At 40.9% G+C, this 26,610-nt stretch overlaps 2 protein-coding genes and 1 pseudogene across 2 annotated transcripts; 1 reads left to right on the top strand and 2 right to left on the bottom strand.

Annotated features, from left to right (window-relative positions):
- Window positions 1-6,595: 6,595 nt before the first annotated feature.
- On the bottom strand, window positions 6,596-7,543 carry LOC134644509 (olfactory receptor 5F1-like). Its single transcript, XM_063497596.1, has one exon. The coding sequence runs from the start codon at window positions 7,541-7,543 to the stop codon at window positions 6,596-6,598; it is 948 nt and encodes a 315-aa protein (XP_063353666.1).
- A 3,235-nt stretch (window positions 7,544-10,778) lies between these two features.
- On the bottom strand, window positions 10,779-11,708 carry LOC134644508 (olfactory receptor-like protein OLF4). The gene has a single exon (XM_063497595.1). The coding sequence runs from the start codon at window positions 11,706-11,708 to the stop codon at window positions 10,779-10,781; it is 930 nt and encodes a 309-aa protein (XP_063353665.1).
- Window positions 11,709-14,159: 2,451 nt separating this feature from the next.
- Window positions 14,160-15,080, top strand: LOC134645648 (olfactory receptor 10AG1-like; annotated as a pseudogene).
- The last annotated feature ends 11,530 nt before the right edge of the window (window positions 15,081-26,610 follow it).

The following is a 26,610-nucleotide window of genomic DNA, read 5'->3' as shown; positions in this document are numbered from 1 at the left end:
ACTGCAATGCAATGTGGGGAGACAAAATAGTTAATGCACTTTAAGATAATTTACGGTGGCCCTGAGAGGCCAAATGGACTGCAACTTAAGAAAACACCAGCAATAAGAAAAACGCTGCAAAAGCACACAAAACACAACGGAAATAGGAAAAAACAAAACAGAAATAGGAAAAACGACAATGGAAATAGGAAAAAACAAAACAGAAATAGGAAAAAACAGATTTCCAAAAGCACAAGGGAAGTGTTTCTGGGGAGACAATAACCCGACGGACCAGTTGCAGGAACCAAAATATGCTAAGAATTGTGCTGAGAGACACTTAAAAGAAGTGGATGATCTATCGGTTTTGTAAGGAAAAAAAAGATGAGAGGTAAGTGTGTTAGCCTAACTATTAGCCTAAAAATCCGTCATCAGTATTATATGAATCATGATAAAACACACCTAACATGTTTTGGGTCCTTTGGCCTGTAAGCTCATCACCTGCAGGAGGTGCCGTCTCCTGTAGTCCCACCACGCGCAGTAGGTGCCGTAGGGGTCAGGTGCAATGTGTGCTGGGCAGCAGCCAGGGGCAGAGACCCTCAACTCTCACTCTGGCAGAGCTTCAACAGCATTCCTAGGGAGGTCGGAGACATTGAGTCCAAACGGACAATGTTCAGCACCTCCATTGCTGAAGCTGCTGTACTGAGCTGCGACCAGAAGGTGGTTGGTGCCTGTCATGGTGGTAACCCCTGAACCATATGGTAGGCACCAGAGGTAAAGGGAACCATGAGGTGGGTGTTGCACTTCGCCAGGGCTGCCCTTTGCCCTTTTTCTGTTCATAATTTTTATGGACAGTATTTCTAGGCATAACCAAGTGGCTCCCATTTGGGTGGTCTCAAAATCTCAATTCTCCTTTTGGCAGGTGATGTGGTTCTGTTTGCTTCATCAGGTGATGGCCTCCAGCTCACACTGGAATGGTTGGCAGCCGAGTGTGAAGCGGTGGGAATGACAATCAGCACTTCCAAATCTGAGGCCATGGCCCTTAGCCAGGAAAGGTTGGAGTGCCCACTCCGTGCCAGGGACAAGTTCCTGCTTTAAGGGGGGGAGTTTAAGCATCTTGGGAGGGGCACAGAGTAGAGTCACTGCTCCTTCACATCGAAAGGAGCCAACTGAGGTGGTTCAGGCATCTGACAAGGTTGCCTCCTAGATGCTTCCTGGGTGAGGTGTTCCAGGCATGTCCCACTGGGAGGAGGCCCTGGGGCAGACATGCTGGAGAGATTATATTTCTTGGCTGTCCAGGGAATGCCTTGCTGTTCCCCCGGACAAGCTGGGGGGTGGCTGGGGACAGGAAGGTCTGGGCTTCTCTTCTTAGGCTGCTGCCCCCATCACTCTGCCATGGATAAGTGGAAGAAAATGGATGGATGGATGGTGGATTGCTTTTCCAGCCATTTTTTTGCTCACATCCTATCTTTTTTTAGGATGAGCTAATATATTGTAAAATAAGTAGTAATCTCATGTTAAGCATTTTACATGTTTGTTACTGTATGATCTATTGTGAATAAATTATCGGTGGTAAATTGTCAGGCTCAGGAGAGACTCAACAACGGGCTGGAGAGCACAGGTTTGATCTGCGAAACATCGAACACGTTATGAATACGCATATTGCGAGGTAGCTTCAACCGGACAGACACAGGATTGATCAGAGCTTCGATTTCGAATGGACCAATGAAGGCAGGAGAGAGTTTCTTGGATTCTGTACGAACGGGCACAAAACGGGTGGAGAGCCAAACCTTCTGACCAACCGTAAATTCTGGGGCTGGGATCCGGCGGCGGTCAGCAAGAACCTTGTTGCGTTCTTTTGTTCATAGCAGAGCTGCCCAGGTCGCCCGCCAGGCCCGGCAGCACCTGCGGAGATGATGTTGCACAGAGGGAACGGTGTGCTAAGCTTCAATAGCGGGGAACAGGGGTGGTTGATAACCCATGGAGGCATCGAATGGGGATAGTCCTGTAGCAGATGAGGTGAGACTGTTGTGGGCATACTCAATCCACGGTAACTGCTCACTCCAGGTGGTTTGGTTGTGGGAGACTATGCACCGCAGGGCCGCTTCGAGTTCCTGGTTTGTCCTCTCAGCTTGTCCATTGCTCTGGGGATGAAAGCCAGAGGAGAGACTAACCTTTGTCCCAAGCTGTGTGCAGAATTCCTTTCACACTCTGGAAGTGAACTGCGGTCCTCTGTCCGAGACGATGTCTGCTGGGATACCATGGAGTCAGAAGACGTGGGTGGTAAGTAACTGTGCTGTTTCCAAGGCAGACGGAAGCTTTGGGAGGGCAACAAAATGGACAGCTTTAGAAAAACGATCTACAATGGTTAGAATAGTGGAATTACCCGAAGAAGGTGAAAGGCCGGTGATGAAATCCAGGGCTATGTGTGACCAAGGTTGGCAGGGCGTGGGCAGAGGTTGAAGCAGTCCGGATGGTGGGCAATTGGGGCGTTTGCCCCGAGTGCATGTGGTGCAGGCGGAAACATACTCTCTAGCGTCTTTCTCCAAAGTCGGCCACCAAAAATACAGTTGAAGAAAGGTGATAGTGCGTTGGATCCCCGGGTGGCAGGTGAATCGGGTGATGTGAGCCCACTGAAGAACTTGGGCACGGACGGAGGTAGGGACGAACAGCCGGCCAGGGGGCCCTGTACCTGGGTCAGGGTCAGTGTCCTGAGCCTGGCGAACTAGAGTTTCGATCTCCCATGTGACAGCTCTGATCACACAGGCAGCAGGAAGGATGGGCTCAGGGTCAGTGCACTCCTCAGTGTTGGTGAACAGCCGGGAGAGCGCATCTGGCTTTACATTACGGGATCCGGGCCTGTAGGTGATAGAGAAATTGAATCGAGAGAAAAAGAGTGCCCACCTAGCTTGTCGTGAGTTGAGGCGCTTGGCCGATCGGATGTACTCCAGATTTTTATGGTCAGTCCATACGATGAAAGGCTGTTCAGCGCCCTCTAGCCAGTGCCGCCACTCCTCTAGGGCAAGCTTAACTGCCAATAACTCCCGGTCCCCAATGTCGTAATTGCGTTCTGCGGACGAGAAGCGACGTGAAAAGAAAGCACAAGGGTGAAGTTTACCTTCAAACATCTGGGAAAGAACTGTCCCAGCCCCAGTGTCAGACGCATCCACCTCAACCACGAACTGCTGCTGGAGGTTAGGCTGACGGAGGATAGGAGCAGTGGCAAACTTCTTTTTCAGGAGATCGAAGGCTTCCTGAGCAGGTGGGTCCCACTGAAAGGGGATTTTTGGAGAGGTGAGTTTGGTGAGAGGTAAGGCGATCTTACTGAAGTCTCTAATGAAGCGCCGATAGAAATTGGCGAATCCAAGGAAGCGCTGGAGCTGGAGACGGTTGGGGGGTCGAGGCCAGTCCACTACTACCCGAATCTTCTCCGGGTCAGGCTTCAGATCTCCCCGGGCGATGATGTATCTTCGAAAAGCCACAGTGTCAACATGGAATTCGCATTTCTCACCTTTCACGTACAGTCTGTTCTCCAGGAGACGTTGAAGGATCTGTCGGACATGGACCTCGTGTTCTGCCTGAGACTTGGAGAAGATCAGAATATCATCCAAATAAACAAAGGCACATTGATTAATGAAATCTCTTAGCACATCGTTAACGAGAGCTTGGAATACTGCTGGAGCATTGGTCAGTCCGAAGGGCATCACCAGATATTCGAAGTGCCCAAGGGGTGTGTTGAACGCCGTCTTCCATTCCTCAAGCAAGAAACCTGCTCCCACCGGAGATGATGACAGGCGATGGCGGTCAATGGCGCAATCGTAAGGCCGGTGAGGTGGGAGGGATAGAGCTTTATCTTTACTGAACACCGCTGCTAGATCATGATAGCCACTGGGTACTGACGACAGGTCTGCAGGCAGAGAGGGCTCCCCTGGGGAGGAGAGAGGCACAGGTGGAATGGCAGCCCGAAGGCAGTTCATATGGCATTCAGTGCTCCATCCCGTAACCTGCTTCTTTTGCCAATCAATGTGATTGTGTTGCATGAGCCATGGGTAGCCTAACACGAGGGGGGTGACAGGAGCCTTGAAAACACGAAAGCAAATGTTCTCCGTGTGATTGCCAGAGAGGGTGAGGGCGATGGGTAAGGTGACAAGAGTTATGTCTGGCAAACGTTGACCGGATAAAGCTGACACCCGGAGGGGGTGAGGCAGAGACTTGGTGTGAATGTGAAGCTTAGCAACTGGTGAGGCATCAATAAAGTTTTGTTCCGCTCCTGAATCTACCAGAGCGGAGAGTGAATGTGCTTCATTCTGAAAAGAGAGTCTAGCGGCCAATAACAAACGTGGAAGAGGGTGTTTGCCAGACAGGTCGCCCACCAGTAGCCTCTCAATTACTGGTGGGCGCGCCCTTTTGCCAATGCGGGACAGGCGGAGATGAAATGACCCTTACGGCCACAATATAAACACTCACCCGCTGCAAAGCGGCACTGTCGTTCCGCAGGTGAGAGCCGTGAGCGACCAAGCTGCATTGGTTGTTCCCCCTCCTCCTCCCTGGCACTCCGGGCTTCCCGTGACTCAGACTGGTCTTCTCTCGACGCTGGAAGTTCCCGAAACAGCTGTTTCCGTGAGGTCCGGCGCGTCCGTAGGCGGTCATCCACCTGGATGCATAGTGACATAAGCGCCTCCAGAGAGGAAGGGATTTCACGCATCATAATTTCATCTTTCAGCTCCTCATTGACATTATTTAACAGGGCGTTTTTTAGAGCCTCAGAGTCCCACTTAGCTTGCACCGCCAGTGTCCAAAAATCAATGGAATAGTCCGCCATACTGTGCCTACCTTGTTTTAGGTTGATTAAACGGTGGCCGGCGGCCTCCGCACTAGAGCCCTTATCAAACACTGCCTTGAAACGGGCCAGAAAGTCATCATAAGAAATTCCGGGGCTGGCCTGCAGCAGTGCCTGAGCCCAGGTCAAAGCTCGGTCACGAAGCAGCTGGGTCAGGAAGGCAATTTTGACCCCGTCGCTAGCGAACATATTAGGCAACTGTTGGAACTGCATCGTACATTGTGTTAAAAATCCCGCACATTTCCCCAGTTCCCCAGAAAAAGGCTCAGGTGTAGGCAACAGTTTATCTAGTGAAAAGGCCGAAGCTAACGGGGCTATGACGCCAGCTGCCTGAGCGGCTGCAGCACCAGGCGTAGCGACGGCAGCGGGAGTTACCTGCGAAGATGCCGCTGAGTTAACGCTGCCACTTCTCTGCCGAGTTGAATTAACATCTGTTCGTGACGTTGCAGTATTTCCTCTAGAGGGATCGGGGCTGCCGCAGCAGGTGTGGGGTCTGCGGAGTCCATTTCGTGGCTGGATAATTCTGTCAGGCTCAGGAGAGACTCAGAGGCAGACCGTCTCAAAAGTTCACAATTTATTTACAACAGACACCAGGTGCGAATATATACAAGTTGGGGGGGGGGGGGGTCACGGGAAGGGGGGTCTCCAGGAACACAGGCACGGGGAAGGAACACATGGGCTATGCACAATCCTCCACGGACGCTCAGGCTAGCTCGGACTCCGGCTTTGGCTCACTAAACGGCGATCCTCAGTCTGGCAAGAAGTCTGGCACAGGAAAGGAGAACAGGTAAGTTGCGGCACGAGTGAAACTCAGAGAAAGCTTGACTTGCAATGACACTGACGAGTGTTACACAATAATCCAGCGATGAGGCACCTCCAGCCACCTCCTTAAGTACCGAGCTAGTGTGAGTGCTGATCACCAGAGATTGTTTGCAGGTGCGGGAGCCAGGGGCGGGAGCCCACAGAGAACTCCGCCCTGGTGGTGCGCTGGGTGCGAGAGGGAAGAGAGAAGGGACAATAGAGGCAAAAACACTTGTAGCCAGACTGGGCTAGCCGGGGAGGCACAGGGCCATGACAGTAAATAATTTGCAAATTATTGGGTTCTTTTCTTATATGCCAACTTTTTTGGAATTAGGATTGTACTTTTTCAAATGTTTTATGCACATTCAAGATAGATGACAATAACTGGCCCATGATTTGTGACAAGGGAGGAAGATGTAGTTATTATAAAGCTATTGCAGCTATCACAGTTTTATAAAGTGTTACCACCCATTCCTTTAGTGGAAAATCTTTATTACACAGCATAGAATATAAGAATCACCAATAATGTTATAAAAATCCAAAATAAAATATGAAAGTCTGACAAAACTAATCTGATAGTTTATTTGATTACCTATCCTCTTACCTATCTTGGAATTGGTGAACCTTTCATAAAAGAAGGCAATTTATATTTGTATTTAAATACTTCACCAAAAGCTGTTAATGTAAATTAACCATAGGTCTTAAACCCTATTCACATGAGCATTTTACTGAGCTTAACAACAGACTTCAATGCACGTTAATAATAATATAATAATAATAATATTATAATATATAATATTAGAATATTATAATATTAATAAATTGAACATATATGTTCAGTTTATTTACAAATACAGATGAACATGGCATGTTTTATTTTTTCCTGTACTTTTCTGAATAATAGTTTGAATGACTTTGTTAAATGAAAAGCATTTTCAATGATGGCAGGAAAATTATTACAAAACAAATTGTGGCACCTTAGCATTCAGAGTTAATACATGAAATGATTTTATCATGATAGAAAATATTTTTTAGCTGTTTAGAAATTTCCTTCATTTTGAGCCCATAAATGAATGGATTAAGCAATGGATGATAGAGCACTATTTGTAATGTCATTATTAATCGCGCAGTTTTGGGAAAATCTGATTCTACTCGAGCTATGCTTACATCGTAGATACTTAAACAGGAGAAGCTAAATAAAACTAACAAATGGGGTAAACAGGTCTCCACAGCTTTCTTCCTCACTTCTTTACAGCTTTGATAAGTGAGGATAAAAATGTTTGAGTATGTAAAAACTATGAAGAGCATAGGTAATATTACAAGATCTATTAAAGCAACTACTCCAAATACAGTAATTAATCGTGACTTTACACACTGAAGAGTGTAAACTGCATTATTACAAAATATTCCTTTTAAGTTAAAGTTACACAATGTTGCTTCAGCACTCCCAGCTGTTAAGACTGCAATATGACAAACAGGTACAAGCCATGCTACAGCCAAGAAAATACTCACAGTGGTTTTACTCATGATAGTTTGATATTGTAGAGGTTTACAAATAGCCACATATCTGTCATAGGCCATGGCTGCCAAGAGAAAGAACTCTGAACTGCCTAAAGTGTAAAACATAAAAAACTGAAAGAGACAGGCTGAATATGTTGTGACTTGTTTTTCAGATAAAAAGTCAATCAGCAGTTTGGGGTAAACAGTTGTGCTGTAAAGGAGACAGTTCAGCAGCAAAGCAGCAATGAAAGTGTACATCGGCTCATGAAGGTTTTTATGAATCCAGATTATGTACACAATAGTAGAATTACTGAAGATTATTAAACTATATAATATAAAGAAAATGAAAAAATAAACATATCTGTACTTGTTAACTTCAACATACCCATCTAAAGTTAAATATGTAGCATTTAACACCTCATCCATTAATGCTTTGAAAAAAAAAATTAAACAAGCAGTGTTAATGAAGAATAACAAATAACAAAACAAAACTGCACCAATATGCAACCTGTGTTGTCTTTCCTTCACTCATTTGTAGGTATTTGAACTTGAAAAATATCTTGGAGTACATTCATCAGTCAAATGTGCACAGTGAATCATCTTACTCTGTGAAAGGTTTTATCAGGTTACCTCGTCCTCCAGGGAGCTGAACTGTAAAGGTCTGTAACGTGATTGTTCAGCCTCACAAGTGGCTGAATAATGAGGCTTTAGTTGATACTACAAATTACTCATTTATTTAGCTGCCATAACTTGTGTTCTATTTCAACACCAAAATTTTAGTACCCTAGAACGATTCTGTTGTATATTGAATGAATCTGGTTGGATGAGGTCTCGCTGGCATCATGGCTAGAAGGAAGCTCTGAAATTGTTGTATTGTGGCAAGTGAAACATTAAACAATGTTGTAATTGGTACCTGGGTCGTTGACCCAGCTTTTTGGGTTTTGGATTTTTGAACCTTGTTTATTATTGTGGTGATCTGTTTTTTTTAGCCTTTATTTGGTATTGGTTAGTCTTTTTGTGCTTCTTAGTTTCATAATTTGTATTTCTAGTCTCAGGCACTTGTTCATTTAGCCTGTTCCCTTTCACGTCCTGTTTGTCTTAGTCTTTCCTCTGTGTCCTGCCCTGAATTTCCTGTGTTATGTGTGCCTCCCTGTAAAGCCCCTTGTCTTTTAGTTGCCAGTTTCCCAAGTTATATGTCTGTGTGTGTGTGTGTGTGTGTGTGTGTGTGTGTGTGTGTGTGTGTGTGTGTGTGTGTGTGTGTGTGTGTCGTCCATCGCTCTCTCGCCCTCTCTTTCCCATGCTTCCTCGTCCTCTCTGTCTTTTCCCTCTGTTCCCTGGGTTTCGACAGTCTGCGTCTCAGTTTCCTGTGCATTCTGTTTTTACTTCGATAGTCTTCTGTCTTGTATGCATAATGTTCAGTTTTTATTCCCCCTGTCTCGTCTGTTAGATCGTTGCCAGCTGTGTTCGCCAGGTGCTTCCTCTTTGCCTGATTCCCTCCTGCATAAATTGTCTATGTCGCCCTCCGTCCAGTTTCATGATCTCCCTCATCCACTGGCTGTCCTATCTCGTTAGTTTGAATCAGTTTAGGTTTCTTGTGTTTTTCTCAGTTCATGTGCTCTGTAATTCCAGCAATAAAACTGAGTTTGAATTCAGTGCTGCTTGTGAGTCTTGCTTTTTGGGTCCAATCCTACCTGCCTTGCACATCTACACATTAATATGCTACATCCAAAGTTTGTACTGTTTGCTGTACAAACCACTATTTTCCTCACTGCAGGCCTTAATGCTCAATTCAGATTTTTTCATCAAATCCGATTTTTTTTGTCTGGTTGTTCACACTACAAATAAATGTGACAGCAAACGCGCTCTAGTGTGAACGGTTTCTGGCCCTCAAGCGGCCTGCATGCGCAAAAGAAGACGTCACACACAACGCGCTCTGTTTACGGAAGTAAAAATTGCGGCTACAGAGCTAGTAGATGTTGTTGCAGCAGTCTATCAATTTCTGCACAGTCGTAACCGACAGAATTTTTTACAAATTAATTAGAGAAAGAAGGACACTGAGAAAAGAGAGAGCCCATGCTTTAACAATGGCTTTGTTTGGAGCAGTGGCTGCTACCTCCATGCAGAGGTATATATGGACACTGAGTTGGAACCAGGAGTAGTGGGATTCAAGGTTAGCTTGAATAGAATTGTCTCCCCATATGCTAATCAAGTCCAAAACCTTAGTTTCTGTCCATTGACTCGCTCCGTCTCCAGTTTCTGCCGCCATGCTTTCTCGTTTGTCTTGTCCATCGCTGATAATTGCCGTCTGTCTTGTGTCAGTGACATAAAAGACTGATTTAACGCGACATGACCATTCAAACAGCAGTCGCTTTCTAAAACATCAGATATGTATCGGATTCAGTACCACATACGAAAGTGACCTAGGTCGGATTTGAAAATATCAGATTTGTGCTGTTCAAACTGTCATACCATGATCGGATATGGGTCACATAGGGTCAAAAATGTCGGATTTGATGTGCTTTCATCTGCAGTGTGAACGTAGCCTTAGACACCTCGGGGGGGAGGGGAGGGGGGGGGGGAATCGAGATAGTGTTGTGTATATATAGTATATTTTATATAGCAATATTGCATTGATCCATTGACACCAAATATCAATATTTTATTAAATAAATGAAAACAGAATGGGAATACTTGTGTAATACTCAGCATACTAAAAATGCTAGAAAATTGCAATATGGTATCGTAGTATGGTATGTCTTGCGATTCCCACAAGGTGGGGCAGAGTGATTGGGCCAGTTGAGTTGATATGTGCACCTGGTGTAAATTTGTTAAGTTTTTATGCACTGGGTGTGGGGCCAATTGAAGAGTCACAGTCACTTATCTGGGGTCAGTGGCCTGTGGATAACTGTGATAAGAGAGTTATTGTCGAGTGCTGACATTTCAGTTGATGGGAAAATACTGCAAAATGCATGTTGTCTTATATATCTATATCTATATCTATCTATCTATATATATATATATATATATATATATATATATATATATATACTTTACATTATTTTTTCTGCAGCACTTTTGGCATTTAAATAGTTGTTTGTTTGTACATGCTTATGCCAAGAACTGTCAGATTTGTTACAACAGGTTTTGCAATAGGTTAGTTTATTTATAAGGGCCTAAATGGTTAATGCAAGTCTTGGAAAGGCCAAGTCAAAATGAACCTGAATCAACCTTTTCCCCTGAGAGTACAGAAAGACAGAGAGGAAAGCCAATACAGTCAATACGATAAGGACTGTACACTGGATCAAACAGTCTATCTATCTATCTATCTATCTATCTATCTATCTATCTATCTATCTATCTATCTATCTATCTATCTATCTATCTATCTATAAAACAATACAGTCAACCTGGACAACCATGTACCTTACTATACCCAAAGCAAATGATACAAGCTTCCTATTTTCATAAATGCAGTTACACTTTCCTGATCAAATTGGTTATAATTACATTTTTATGTTTTACTTATTCCCCCTTTTCCACAGATGCAGTAAACATGAACATTTACCAAATGGCAGTTTGGACCACTTGATTATATTAAATAAAAAGTGTTTTCAGTAATAGCAGCAGAGTAATTACAGAACAAATTGCAGGAACATAGCTTTCATAAAATGATTTTATCATGACAGAAAAATCTTTTTAGCTGTTTAGAAATTTCCTTCATTTTGAGCCCATAAATGAATGGATTAAACAATGGATGATAGAGCACTATTTGTAATGTCATTATCAATCGCGCAGTTTTGGGAAAATCTGACTCCACTCGAGCTATGCTTACATCATAGATACTTAAACAGGAGAAATTGATTAAAACTAACAGGTGGGGTAAACACGTCTCAGCAGCTTTTTTTCTAATTTCTTTACAACTTTGATAAGACACGATAAATATTTTTGTGTATGTGAAAACTACAAAGACCATAGGAAGTATTACAAGATCTATTAAACTAACCACTCCAAATGCAGTATTTAACTTTGACCTTACACACTGAAGAGTGTAAATTGCATTATTACAAAATATTCCCTTTAAATTAATGTTACACAATGTTGCTTCAGCACTCCCTATTGCTGGGACTGCAATATGACAAGCAGGTACAAGCCAAGCTATGAACAGGAAAATACTCACAGTGGTTTTGTTCATGATAGTTGGATATTCAAGAGGTTTACAAATAGCCACATATCTGTCATAGGCCATGGCTACCAAGAGAAAGAACTCAGAACCACCTAGAGTGTAAAACATAAACAACTGAAAGATACAGGCTGAATATGTTATGACTTGTTTTTCAGATAAAAAGTCAATCAGCAGTTTTGGGTAAATAGTTGTGCTGTAAAGGAGACAGTTCAGTAGCAAAGCTGCAATGAAAATGTACATCGGCTCATGAAGGTTTTTATGAATCCAGATTATGTACACAATAGTAGAATTACTGAAGATTATTAAACTATATAATATAAAGAAAATAAAAAAATAAACATATCTGTACTTGTTAACTTCAACATACCCATCTAAAGTTAAATATGTAGCATTTAACACCTCATCCATTAATGCTTTGGAAAAAAAATGTTTAAATTATAAAACAGATGCAAAGCAACATAGCCACGTTAAATGCATAAGCAAAAACCAATCAAAATCCGTACAACATGCAACTCATGCTGTGTGTCATATAAATTTAAAGTGATTTGAACTTGAAATATACCTTGAGGTATATTCACGAAACAAATGCACACAGTGAATCATCTCAGCCAGTGGAAAGTTTTTATCAGTTTGCTTTGTCCACCAGGGAACTGTACTGTGAAGGTCTGTCACTCATTTGTTCAGCCTCTTTTACTTTAATCTTTAGTATCTACAAGTAATGTGTTTTTTCTGTCATGTCACGGTCCTGGGTCTGGTGACCCAGTGTTTGTGTTTTTTTGTCTAAGTTATACTCTTTGAATTATGGTTTTCTACCTACCTAATTGTATTCAGGTGGGTTGCAACAGGCACACATGGAAAAGTTTCAGGACACCGGCCCTAGAGGTCTGGAGTTTGAGACCCCTGATACAGTATAGTATCACACTATTTTGTATTGTATAGATACAGTGATACTAATCAATCAATCAATCAATCAATATTTTTATTAAATACATTAAAATAGCCTGGGGATACTATGAGTATCATGACTCATTTCGTCTGATAGGAGGCAACCTTTCTCCAAACAGCTGAAGTCTCACTGTGAATAACTGCAATCTCTTTTAGAGAGATTTCTGTCTATGTGAGCGGCTACACTTGGTTTTTGACAATCCATCACACTTGACTTTAGCATTTGCCAATGTTAAACATTGGAGTAGTTCTTACAGAACAAAGCATACAGTTAGGGCTGGATCAGGTAACACAACATCCTCACTTTTTGTGCTGCAATAGGCCTAGAATTTTGGGGGCTTTAGATGATGCACTTCTCCTTTACTCACCTCTTTTCACTCACTATGTGCTTGTACACCACTCTGCATTTAAAGAGTTATTATTAATCTCTGTCTCTCTTCTACAGAATGATTTTTGTCCTGTCTTCCTCCCCTCACCCCAACTGGTAATGGCAGATGGTTGCCCCTACATAAGCCTGATTCTTCTTGTTTAAAGGGGGTTTATTTTCTTCCCACTGTCGCCAAGTGCTTGCTCATAGGGGTCACCTGACTGTTTCTATGTATTGTTGCATTGTATTATCTTTACCTTACAATATAAAGCACTATGGGGCAACTGTTAATTTGGCAAAATATCAATAAATCTGAATTAAATGGAAATGAGCGGATTCTAGGAAGTGAGTAACCGCCTGTCGATTCTGAACTCCTTACAGGAACACAGGACAAAGTTCAGATGGGCGAGCAAAAAGTTTTGAAAGTTAACTAGGAAACAGGCAAGGAGCGCAGACTGCACAATGGAAAATGGCAGGAGTTAGGAGATTAGATTCAGTAAGTCTATTTGCAGGCAACTATAGTGGTGTAAAAAGTGTTTGGCCCTTTTTGATTTCCTATTTTTTGTATTTTTGTCACACCTAAATATTTCAGGTCATCAAACCAAATGTTAATATCAGACAAAGATAACACAGATAAACAAAAAACGAAGTTTCCTAAATATAGGTGGCCTTCCAGGTTATATTCGGCACAGATGTTTCTGTATACTACGCCAGCCACTTGGTTATGGCGGTCCATATATGCCCTCACTGCTAGCATCTTGCACTCTGCTGTTATGTGCTGGATTGTCTCAGGGGCATTTTTACACTGTCTGCACCTGAGGTCTTGCCTTGTGCAGTGGACCCCAGCCCGATGGATCTTGTGCTCAGAACTTGTCCCTGTGCTGCCATGAAGCCATTACATTTACAGGTGCCTCTGTACCTGTAAATGTAAACTTACAATAAACAATAAGACAAAAAAAACCACACTCATTGCTATGGTAGACATTTAAAAAAAATAACTTTTCTATCATTTAATTGTTTCTGTCTCTCTGTTACTTACATTGGTGTACAATGAAAGGCAATGGCATCAGGAAGGAGGGTAGTTATAAGGAAAAGCTGCCATCCAGTGGCCCAGATTGATATCCTGGTCAGGGCAACTCAGTCCCATGGGCTTTATTATGTTTATATATTAAACTTTAATCCTATAAAGGAATCTATTCCATTATTTTTATATGAAATCAGACTCAAGATTTAGCAATACTACTTTTTTGGCTTAAAGTGTTATGATCAATATTAGATTCAAATGAAATAATTTGCCTAACTACCTACCAACTCTCCAGAGATTGACAAAGGTCATGTAAATGCCTGCGTTCACTGAAATCAATGAAGGATGAAGCAGTGTGACAAAAAAATACTGCATCAGAACTCTGGATAGGATTCCATGTGTGCAATTCAAACCCAGGTAACTGTAGATCATTTCAAATATAGATAATAAAGACTTCACTCAATATTTTAGGTAGGTTGAATATCTGCAGTTTAATTTAGAGGTACATTTCTGACTATTTAAAATGGAGAGCAAACTAAATTTAACTTACATAACACTTAATGGATATGTAGAGGTGGAAAAGTACAGATATGTCTATTTTCTGATTATTTTTACAATATATGCTCTAGTAATTTTCTCTAATTCCACCATTATTTGTCTTATTGTGTTTCATCAAAGCCTTCATGAGCCCATGTATATTTTTATTGCAGCTTTGCTGATTAACTCTATTTTTTGCAGCACAACCATCTACCCAAAGCTTTTGTTTGATGTTTTATCTGAAAAACAGATTATATCACACACAATGTGCCACTTTCAATTTTTTTTATTTTACACTTCAGGAGGTTCATAATTTTTACTGTTGGCAGTCATGGCCTATGACAGATATGTGTCTATATGCAAACCTTTGCAATATCCTGTAATCATGAAAAAAACTACCATCTCTGTTTTCTTGGTCTTAGCGTGGCTTGTGCCTGCTTGTCAGGTTGCAGGAACAACATCACTAAGTGCTACTAGAAAAGTGTGTAACTTTACTCTGCAAGGGATATTTTGTAATAATTCAGTGTACAAACTTCATTGTGTGAGTTCAATAGTTTTGGCTATTTATGGTGTGATTGTTTTGCTCAATGTTGCATTTCTTCCTATGCTCTTCATAGTTTTCACTTACACAAAGATACTTGTAATATCTTATCAAAGCTGTAGAGAAGTCAAGAAAAAGGCTGCACAGACCTGCTTACCTCACCTGCTGGTTTTATTCAACTATTCATTCTTCTGTGCATATGATATTATTGTACTTCGACTGGAATCTAATATTTCACAGACTGTAGGTTTAATAATGACTTTGCAAGTGGTTTTATATCATCCACTATTTAATCCAATCATATATGGATTAAAAATGAAAGAAATTACTAAACACCTAAAGAGGTTGTTCTGCAAATTAAAGTGATGTAAAAAGATATATATATATACATAAGTTGCTCGATCCTTAAAACAAATTTTTCATATCAAAAAGTGTTATTATGTATTTATCCCATGAGATATTCTTTATATAATATAGATGTATCTGTGTTCATACTTTCTTAAAAACTTTCTTTAAAAAGCAGACTCTTACCTGCATGCCTCTATTACAGTTAAGTTGTTAAATGTGAAGAATTATAGCATAATATTTTGTTTGTGTGTGTTTGGAATCGTACTGCCTTTTTGGTAACCACTAGATTATCAAGATGCCACAACTGAAAAAATGCAGAGATGGAGAAAGAAAGTTCTGCTTGTGATCCATTGACAATGCACTAATTTCATTTTAGTAATGACCAGCATTCTGCTAAGAGAGCAGAGACCAGCGAAAATTACTGCATCAAAATTGAGCAGTGCATTGAATGAACATGAAAACCGTTTGTAACAGCTGACCTGTACTATGTGTAGAAGAACATAAAGCACCAGCTTAGCTCAGTAGGTGATCTAGTCACCAATTATACATGGCCAGAAAGCAGTCCAGGTCCGAGTCTGACCCGTGTCCCCTTGCTGAACGTATTCCCCCCTCTCTCTCTCTCTCCACTGTCCATTTTCAATAAAGGCAAAAGGATTAAACTGCAAAAACATTGGTTACCATCAAATCCGATGCAAAAATTTATAAGACATGGACAATAAGGCTCCACTTTCTTCCACTGTACAAAAGTCAAGCCATAATTTTGTGCTTGTGAAGGTTGCTCTCTTGCGGATTCCAAGGCAGGATCTGTGTAATGTCGATTTGGGGTGAAGTTACTGGGTTGAATTCCTGCCCACACACCAAATCTTTGTGACTGTGATCACACCTCCCGGCACTTTTTACGCATCCTTGATGCTCCAATTTTAGTGATTACTGCTGGTGATTTTACTGTGACTTGTTAAATTGAGGGAAATGCAATCATATCACTATATTTAAAAATACCAACAGAAGCAGTGTTAGCACTCAACCTCCTAATAGATGCACTTTTAGCATAATTGTGAAAATCCAAGGTGATCCTTGAAAAAACTTGACCTTTGACGTTGAAGCTAAGGTCAGTGGGATTTGAATTCATCTGAGACTAAGCTATCAATTAGAACATTCTACATTGCCTCATTCTCGAACATTCAAACATGTCTGAAATTTTTAGTAGATGCACCTGTGGTATTGATTTGAAAATCCTAGGTAACTTCTTTCGTCTGGCATTCACAAGATGTTCAGAAAACTTGATCTCTGACCTCCTTCTGTTGCAGTATTTAGCAGAGGTGGGACATAAAGAAGTACAAATACTTCCTTACAAAGTATAATAATTTGTTACTGTATTTAAATAGAATATTCAGGTATCCATACTTAACTTAACCATTTTTTTGTAAACTTGTTACTTTTACTTTCTACATGTAGCGTTTATACTCAGGGGCTGCGATGAGCAAACATGTGCAAACATCAAAAAACACACAAACTGGTTGCAGTTAGTTGCACAGTGTGACCACTTTAACAGATTCAGATTCAGCAGATTTCTTTCCTCGTTTTGGAAATATGCTCGTTTTCCAGTTGCAAACATTTGTCGTAGCACAGAGTGGCCGCATTTCACCAGGGCTCTTGGATTGGGAGGGTGTTGTTTCACAAGGTGGTGTCCACAGATGCTTCCCTAAGAGGGTGGGGAGCTCTATGCATTTGTACATCAGTGAGAGGGACCTGGACCACAGCGCAGCACACCCTGCACATCTGTCACTTACAGCTGCTAGCAGTGTTCTTAGCCCTCAAGCTTTTTTGTCTGGTACTGAGGGGCCAGCATTTCCTAGTCAGGACCAACAGTTCAACAGTGATCTTTTACATAAACAGGCAGAGAAGAAACCTGTTATGGTGCATGGGTGTCTCTAAGAGTCACCCATGCTCTGGGCCATCTGAACCTGGGAGTTGAGGTTGCAATGTTGGAGGTTGCACCCTTTGATCGTGGCCCAGATTTGGGATCTATTTGGCAAGGTGCAAGTAGATCTTTTTGCCTCCCCCTTCAGGTAGGAGGAGAAGTGATTCATCCATGCACAGATCTGTGGTGCCTTCATGTTTACCTGCTGAGAGGCAGGTAAACATGAAATTTTGTTTGATATAAGACTGCATTGCTTCTCACTTTGGCTACTGCAAAGAAAGCGGGTGACTTTCATGCTCTGTCCATGCATCCCTGCAGTTTTCTCATGATGGCCCGAGATGAGTATTTCGCCCAAATACTGCTTATTTACCCAAAGTCATTCCTGCAGTGGTGGAATTTGAGCTGCTGAGCTTTTGCTTCCCTCCTTTCGAGTGTTGTGTGGAGGAGAGGAGGATGCATTCTCTGTGTTCTACGTAACTACGTTGAGCACACTCAGAATGTGTGCTTATGTGACAAGTTGTTTGTCTGCTTCGCTAATCCAGCCAGAGGCTGCCCCACTGGATTATAGAAGTTATCTCACTGACGTACAGCACCAGGGGTCTTGCTTTGCCCCATGGGGTGAAAACTCATTTCACCAGAGTAATGGCAACCTTATGAACTCTTATTAAATGGGTCCCCATAGGTGATATTTGTGCTGCAGTTGGACATGACCGTATATTTTTGTTCAGCTCTATTGTTTGGACGTTACAACTCATGCTGTCCTCTCTGCTGGTTCTACCACACTCTAAGGTGCTGGTGGTCCAACTTCAGTTTGGTGGTTTGTGGTGGATTTTTGTATGATATGTATAACTATGTAACTATATACACTATATATCTATGAGCACTGAACATATATATTCTAACTTTCATGTGGAGTCTTAAGCACAAGACATTTTGCTTCACCGAGGTTTATTAAGGTGGTACAGTAACAGGGCAGTTAATGTAAGGGGAGAGTTCTCCTGAATAATTTACTCTCCGGTAACTAACCTTCCCTAATACACACTCAACGTCTTTCATGCAGCAAAACCAAAACAGTAACATTGTAACAGAGATCCTGAACACATCACAATAAAATATCATACGATATAATCACACACACACACACACACACACACACACACACACACACACACACACACACACACACACACATATACTTTGAACTACACTGAAGTGTTTTAAGCATTTAACCTATGTAGTTATAAGATTATATATTATAAGATTGTGCCACTTGCTGTGTAAGATTTAGTAATTAGGATTAATGTGTGATGTTTGACTGTGTCATGACCTATTGTGATAAGCCAGAGCAAGGGGTAGTCAGAGTCCTGACTGGCCTTTGGCCAAGACCTTGGCCGCTACCTGACCCCTGCAGCTGTGGGAAATTTACTCAGCAGCAGGGGGCGGGGATACTGGTCCCTGTATATTAGAGGACCAGAGGACACCCCCAGCACTTTTTTCCCCTTCTGTTACTCTCTGTCCGTTTCTGTGTTGCTCTACTGTCTGTGCTTAAGGCTGTACACCCCGGGGTTTTGCTTTGCTTGCTTTCTGCTATGTAACTCTCTTGCTAAATGTCTGTATGTATTTTCCCTGCTGTTCATGTGATTAACGATATTAAAGAAGTGGTTTGATATAAATAAATTATCATTGAATCTAGATAAAACCAAATTTATGTTTTTTGGAAACAAAAAGAAAAACATCAAAATAGAAATATGTGTTGACAATGTATATTTAGAAAGAGTAAATGAAATAAAATTTCTTGGGGTGATCATTGACCACAAGCTCTGTTGGAAGCCACACATTACTTATGTTCGGGGGAAACTGGCACGGGGCATTGCCGTCCTGGGGAAAGCAAAGCATATGTTGGATCAGAAAGCACTGCACATTTTATACTGTGCTTTACTACTGCCATATATGAGCTACTGTGTAGAGGTCTGGGGAAACACATACAAAAGTAACACACAAACAATAACTATAATACAGAAAAGGGCCATTAGATTAATAAATGATGTGGGGTACAGGGACCATACAAATGCACTCTTTGTCAAAATGCAAGTTATTAAATTCCAAGACTTGGTGAAGCTTAAAACAGCGCAAATAATGTATAAAGTAAGAAATAAATTGCTTCCAAAAGAAATCTGTAAATTGTTCATAGAAAGAGAAGGTGGGTATAACTTAAGAGGGAAATGGAATTTCAAAATACAAAGTGCTAGAACAACTTTAAGAACTATGTCTATCTCAATTGCAGGAGTTAAATTATGGAACAGTCTAACAGAAGAAATAAAAGAAAGTAAAAACATAAACCAGCTTAAAGTAAAATATAAAAACCAAATTTTAAATAAGTATAAGAATGAAGAAAACGGGGTTAACCCAGGGCGGTAATGTTGCTGGTAATGGTGTTGTGGTTCTTTTTTGGTTTTTTTGGTTTGTTTGTTTTTCCATAACTTGTGAATCTGCAAATATACACATTCTGTATTTTTCATATAAAAGAAACTATACTGTGGTGGGGCTTGCTAATTTCTTGTTTTTGATTTATGTATTGAAGCGAGATCAATCAACTGCAGACCAGACAACAAATGATGGAGGCTCCAGAAAAGTGCAATCAAACTATGAGTTTATTACACAGGAGAAGAAGCATCAGCATATGTCCTCTTCTGACAAGAATACACTGAATGGGGGTTTTATAGGACAGAAAATGTACGCCCCCACGTACACGTCAAGTACAGGTCAAAAATACATTGTTGACAGACATGGGTACATCTTGTACATTTTTAATAGCTATAATCAGACATATAACTTCTCTTTTCTATAACACTTGCCTTTTAAGGTAATAAACTTCAGGGTCTCTAGTGGCTAAATTATTGACCCTCGTCACCAATCACTAAGTAGACAGAACTGCCGCAGGTCTCAGAAAGAAGCAGAAGACACTTGGGCCTTCGCTCAGGCCTAGTACTAGATTAATATGTGTAATGTAAGCCTGCATGCAATTAACCTGCTATGTTCTCAACCTCCCTCAACATGTATCACCTGAACATCGCGTCAGTGAAGCTTGCAACCCTCCTGAATGGAACACCAACTCTAAACAAGCACAGATAAGCAATGTGTATAGAAACACAACCTGTAAATAGAAAGGTCAATATGGTGACAAACATCTTCAATATAACCCTGTAAGAAATATTACTGATAAAATAATGCTATAAAACATGTTATTAATGCAATTATCATAAGGCAGATTAAATGGCAGAAATAAAAGAATTTCTGAATCCTAACAGTATGTTTTGTTTTGTTTTGCTTTACTTTTGTTTCATATGTTGTTTGTTTAATTTAAGACTAAAAGAAAATTAAATGAATGAGAGGTAAAACTTGAGGGGGTAGGGACAAATAAGTAAATACTTCTGCCTACTCCTTTTCAAACAAATAATGGAATGATATTTGGAAATGATTGTGAAGGCACATGTTTGAAATAAAAATGAACTGAACTGAACTGAACTGATTCAGTGTATTAAACTCTGTTCCAAGAATTCTACTCTTTTCCAGAGCATCTTTTTAAGTGTCTCGATTTTAATTGGCTCTAAAGATCACATCCTTGGTGGGAGAAGGTTATCAGGATGGCTTCAAAATTTGCGACCACAGGTTGCTCTATGGGGTGTGTATATATGTCCCATATATATGTGTTGCACCGAGTGAATCATCTGAAAGGGAACAAACAGTTATATCTATAACTTGTATTCCCTGAAGGAGAGGAACAATGTTAAACACAAGATTTCCATGCCTTGTAGCTTGGCTCAATGAAGAGCAACTAACTAAGAGATGGCTGTAATAACAGGGGGATATATGCAGGCATAAATACCTGTGTGGATGTCATCACAGGTCATTTGTCCTAAAGGCGTGAATAAAAGTTTCTTTCTGAACACCTTGAGAACAGACGAAGAAAAAAGTCACCTATAATTTTCTATTTTTTACCATCGGTGCATTAAGTATTTACTAAAAATCTTGCAGATGTTTGAATTTCAGTGGCCTTGACATGAGGGAGCACAAAGTCAGGATCAAGTTTTCCAAAAGTCTTGTAATCACAGTAATATAAGAACGTACAAAGGACTTTCAAATTAACACCATAGCTGCATCTAATAAAAGTCTCAGACAAGTTTGAATCTCTGTGACCCTTGCCCTCAAGGTCAGAATTCATGGGTTTTTTTTTAATTTTTCAAATTTATCCTGTAACGCAAACTGGTGTTAATTCTGCCCAGCACAATGCATGTATAAAAAGTCTAGGCGGGTGTGATCACAGGTACGTCAGTTTGGTGTGTAGGCAAGAATTTGACCCAAGTAACTCCACCCAAATACTGCTACACAGAATCTGCAACTGTGTGTTTGCATCTTACTTGGCAGGTGGATTGTGTGTGGGTCAGGGGGGAGAGGTAATGGCCAAGTGAGCATCCTGGAAGGTGGGTGATTGGAGAGAGTCCAACCTGGTTTATCCAGAGAGGTGCAAGGGCAGGGGGGCAGACAGGTGTAAAGAATTGAGAGTCTTAACGTAGTGACCAACATCCTTAGAATGCAAGCCTTAGGTAAGTGTGATGATGGCTTCAAGAGATGACTAGAGGCACAACACAGAAACAAAGAGCATGAAGCAAAGGCAGCCTGTTACTAATGTGAGGTTAGCTGACAAACTGGTGGAGAAGACTTGGTCCTAAATACTGCTGTGCTGATTGTCCTCGATCTATATCGGGTGAGCTGAGTAGGTGGACTGATGAGGACTCCACCCAGAGGTGGATACACTAGGAAACAGTGGAAAAACACAGGTAGTTCACCATGACACTTATCAGCCAAGCTTGAAGCTGAATCATGTCTACACACATAAAATCTAGACATCAGAATAATTTGATTTACTCTGCATTTCTTATTCAACATACTAATTGGACTTATACTATGTATTTTTGATTAAAAAGATGATCTACTATTAGCAAAAGCACATACAGATAGACCCTGTTGTAGCACTCTGTATCACTTGAACATTTCACTAGCTGGGCCCACATCCTCATTTTAGGTTTAAAGGGTTTTAGTAGGTAAAAGTGAATGCTTTGACATGAATTGAGCTGCGGTTTGGGAAAGGGGACTGGCGATGGCTCCCGGGCCTGGCAGATCCCCATGTACTAAATAGAAATGAAGAAGTTAAAGAATTGAGAACAAGGAGGGAGGGAGGGTGGGGCACGTAAATGAGAATGAACAGCTTGCAGAACAGGGGTAACCTATATAGATGACAACCGGAAGGAGCGTGTTTGTAGGCGTGGTCCCACTCCTGAAATTCCAATTCACTGGCTGGGCCCACATCCTTATTTTAGGTTTGACAGCGTTTTAGTAGGTAAAGGTGAATGCTTTGACATGAATTGAGCTGCAGTTTGGGGAAGGCCTCGAAGGGGACTGGCGATGGCTCCCGGGCCTGGCAGATTCCCATGTACTAAATAGAAGCGAAGAAGTTAAAGAATAGAGAACAAGGAGGGAGGGACGGTGGGGCACATAAACGAGAATGATCAGCTTGCAGAACAGGGGGAACCTAAATAGATGACAGCCGGAAGGAGTGTGTTTGGAGGCGTGGTCCTGCTCCTGAAATTCCGATACTTAATCTCCAAAAAAAAGCTAGATATTAAGTATAGATGTTAGGATGTTAAGATGTTTTAAAACTCTCTCAGATGTAATGAGAGGTAAAGGACTTAAATAATGATACCAAAATCTACTTACCATTAAAACTGCATCTCAATTTGACAAGTGAGTAAAAACTATACACACACTTAATTTAGACCATGAGGACCACGAGTAGAAAGATGCTGTATTAACCATGAACATATTTAACAAAGAAGCTCAACATAGCATTCAACTTTCATTATCAGGTATGGAGTTGGGAAAAAGCAGGTGAGGTAGCAGCAGAAATCCTGGCAGATGTCACTGATGGAGACCATCCAATTGCCCTAGTGATGTTAACAGAAAATACAAATTAAAGTTATTGTCACATCAGTATGAGCAGAGTTTTCTGAAGTGCTGTCATACATCTGTTTCTGCTTTTAAAACCCTCTACATGAGTTCTGGAAGTCTGAAAGATCCTGAGGTATTCAGCTGTATCTGCAGTTTACCTTTCGGCTCAATATGCCCCAAAGACCTGAATCACACAACACAGCACAGCAGGTCAGTTTAGAGTTTTACACATCAGGAAGATAAATAAAAACATTCCTTTATTTCAGTTTCAGCAGGCATGACTATATCACATTGTCCTTCAATCAGGCAATCAAAAATGACCATGAAAACACTTTCAAACTTCAGTGACTTAAAAGAATATTTTACCCTGTTTAAAGCCTATATATATTTAAAATATATATATTGCCCTCTTTGGTTACTCTGTGTCATGGTTAATTACTTCACAGAAAATACCAGTTACATGATTGTATGATCTCTTTTGACTTTTTGTCTTTAATTTTCTCAGTAAAACAGCTACAGCATATGTACATAATAGCTTAGCTTTTGCACTCTTTCATTGGTTAATTTTAGGGTTATTACAAAAGTATTCAAATATTTTACAAAAATGTGCATTTGACATAAAGAGTGGACATATAGCACCACCCAGTCTTTTGTCACTGGGTGGTGCTGAGGTCTGAATCTGAGAGTAGCGCCTATAATCACAAAGAGAAAAGAATCATTACAAACTGCTGTCAAGTTTATCTCAAACCGGAAAAGATCTGATCCTTTCTTATCCTGACAGACTTCAGGTTGTAAAGTTCTGCGTTTTCAACATACACTTCTGCTGACAACTGACATAACAGTATAATATCCAGTGTTGGGGAGTAACGGAATACATGTACCGCCGTTACGTATTTAAAATACAAAATATGAGTAACTGTATTCCGTTACAGTTACCGTTTAAAAAGGTGGTATATAGAATACAGTTACTTTGTTGAAATAAATGGATTACATGGCGGTATTTTCCTGTTTCATATTGTCGCGGGTCAGGACTGTTTGGGTTTGTTTGACAGCTATGTTCTGTTGTTCCAGGCGGCAGCATTACGGTTGCCATGGTTACAGGGTGACATGCGCTTTCTCTGCGACTGTGTGTTTCCTGGGTGAGAGAGCGCCTTTTTGTTGTTGTTGTTGTTGTTGTTGTTGTGCTAAGCTAATAGGCAGAATGCTACAGGCATAGCCCTAAAGAATGTAGCCTCATGGGCAGTGTAGTCCGTGCTGCAGGGAGAATGGACTGCCATACCCGTTATGTGTCTGTGAGCGCGAGGAGGGAGAAAAAGGAGAGTGGAAAAGTACGAGTTGTCATCGAGCAGAAATGGGAGCTGGAAGCATGTAAATATAATAATAACCACTGCAGCCAAGAAGAGTGCCTGAGGACCCCAGCTGTAAGTAAGCTATTAAGACTCGACTGTACACCGTGTTCGTGTTTTCCTCCGAAAAAATAAGTTCCGTTGGAGCAGCATTTCAACGCCTCTCTCTGTCTCTCGCTAGCAAACTTGACCCAGACAACAAAGTAAAGCTATTTTTCGGCTACGAGCCCGACACGGAACCCGACGTATTAGCCAGAGGTCCCTTTACTACGGTTCAGAGCCGCGGACCTTCAGTAATAGTAATAAACCACATTCATGTAGTTGTAAAAAGCATGATAATATATTAAGTAATCCAAAGTATTCAGAATACGTTACTCCCATTGAGTAACGTAACGGAATACGTTACAAAATACATTTTGGGGCATGTATTCTGTAATCTGTAGTGGAATACATTTTAAAAGTAACCTTCCCAACACTGATAATATCCAGTATAATATTTAAACTTTGAGTTGTGGGTACTTTTTAAATGTAGCTGACTGACAGTGCATGTTTCCAGTCTTATTGCATTGTGGTCACCTGCATGTAAATGGAGTGGTTCTTACTTAGCAAACCACATCTCACAAACACACATTCATAAAAGTACTTTTTTTAACATCTGTTTTCTGTCTCACATACTCACAAATTCATCATGTAAAATCCAATCAAGTTTCCCTTTCTTGCGCATGAATGCTTTGGCATGTTGACTGGAGCAGCTAAGTATTGAGCTACCAACTTACCACTAAAGCTGGGCATACACTGTGCGATTTTTCTGGCCCATTTTGAGACGATTTTTCACTTGTGCGACTATTTTGGGGATTGCCCCAAGTTTTGCCTTAATCGTGTGTTCTGCATCGTGCAGTATACATGGGGTAATGAGAAGTGATTAACACCTCACAACCAGCTCCTGATGAAATCCTGATCATCCCTCTTGAGTGTATTTGTAACACCAAGTGCCGCTAAACAGACCAGGGAATATTTAACATAACTTTTCTATATGTCATTATTTTATTTTGGATGCTTACACTTACTTGGCATGCAGAAACAAAATATTTCACAAAACTCAGAAACTGCTAGGGTAAGCATTATTAGTCCTTTAGATCATCCCACAGATTTTCAATGGGATTCAACTCAGTGATTTCTACAGTCAGTCAGTGCCAGTCAATTCAATTCCTGAATGCTAAAGCATTCATCATTCAGGTAGTTATTCACCAGGATTGATGTATGTTTGGGTTGTTTCATGTTGGAAGACAATGCGACGACCCAGCTGTCGACTGATCAAGATTTTCACATTTCTTTCTTTCTTCATGATTAGTTCCACCTTGATGAGATTCCCAGTTCCAGATGCACTGAATCAACCAAACAGCATAATACTCACTCCACTTTTTTAGTGTGGGGATGGTGTTCTTTTTGGGTTGTACACCTCTCCAGTTTGAATAATTTTTCTCCAGGTTGTCTTTAGCATACGTCAGACTGGCTTCACAATGTCTCATCAGCAAAAGTTGAGTTTTTATCGGTCCGCATGCTGGTCTGAAATAATTCTGTTATTGTGCACGAATAAAAATAATAATTTGTGCTTTCTAAAGAAAACTTTCAGGTTTAGAAATGTTTCTTTGAAAAATGTTTGCTCTTTTAAAAAAACACTAGGAAAATTTATAAAACCTTAACTTTAAAATGGAGACAAATAATTGTGACCTCACCTGCTTATGAAGAGTACATTACAATTATATTATAATACATTATAATAGAGTAATAAGAATGATATCTAATACACTGCTCAATTTCTGAAATACTTTTTAATCAGAGTAAAATATCAAGTCATTTAAATTTTTTGTATATTGATCTAGTCAGTTAAGTTGCAGAGGAGGTTGTTAATCAATTTCAGTTTCTTTGATGTTAATAATGTTAGCAGTTATACTAGAAGTGCAACAATGAGACAACCCCCCCAAAAGCCCTGGACTTTTCACAGATGAGAGCAGGTTCACCTTAAGTACGTATAACAGGCACGCAAGGTTCTGGAAAAACCATAGAGAATGTTATGCTGCCTGTAACATTGTTCAGCATGACTGTTTTTGTGGTGGGTCAGTGATAGTCTGGGGAAGTAAATACACAGAGGTACTCACTGACCTTTACAGGTTTGGCAACAGCACACAAACTAACATTAGGTTTTGGGATCAAATCCTGGGACCCATTGTCAAACCCTACACTGTTGCAGTGGGTCCTGGGTTCCTGTGGGTGA

The sequence above is a fragment of the Pelmatolapia mariae genome, linkage group LG16_19 (genome assembly GCF_036321145.2).
Source record: "Pelmatolapia mariae isolate MD_Pm_ZW linkage group LG16_19, Pm_UMD_F_2, whole genome shotgun sequence".
Taxonomy (NCBI): domain Eukaryota; kingdom Metazoa; phylum Chordata; class Actinopteri; order Cichliformes; family Cichlidae; genus Pelmatolapia; species Pelmatolapia mariae.
The sequence above is the reverse complement of the archived record's forward strand: the minus strand, read 5'-3'. Positions and strand labels throughout refer to the sequence as shown.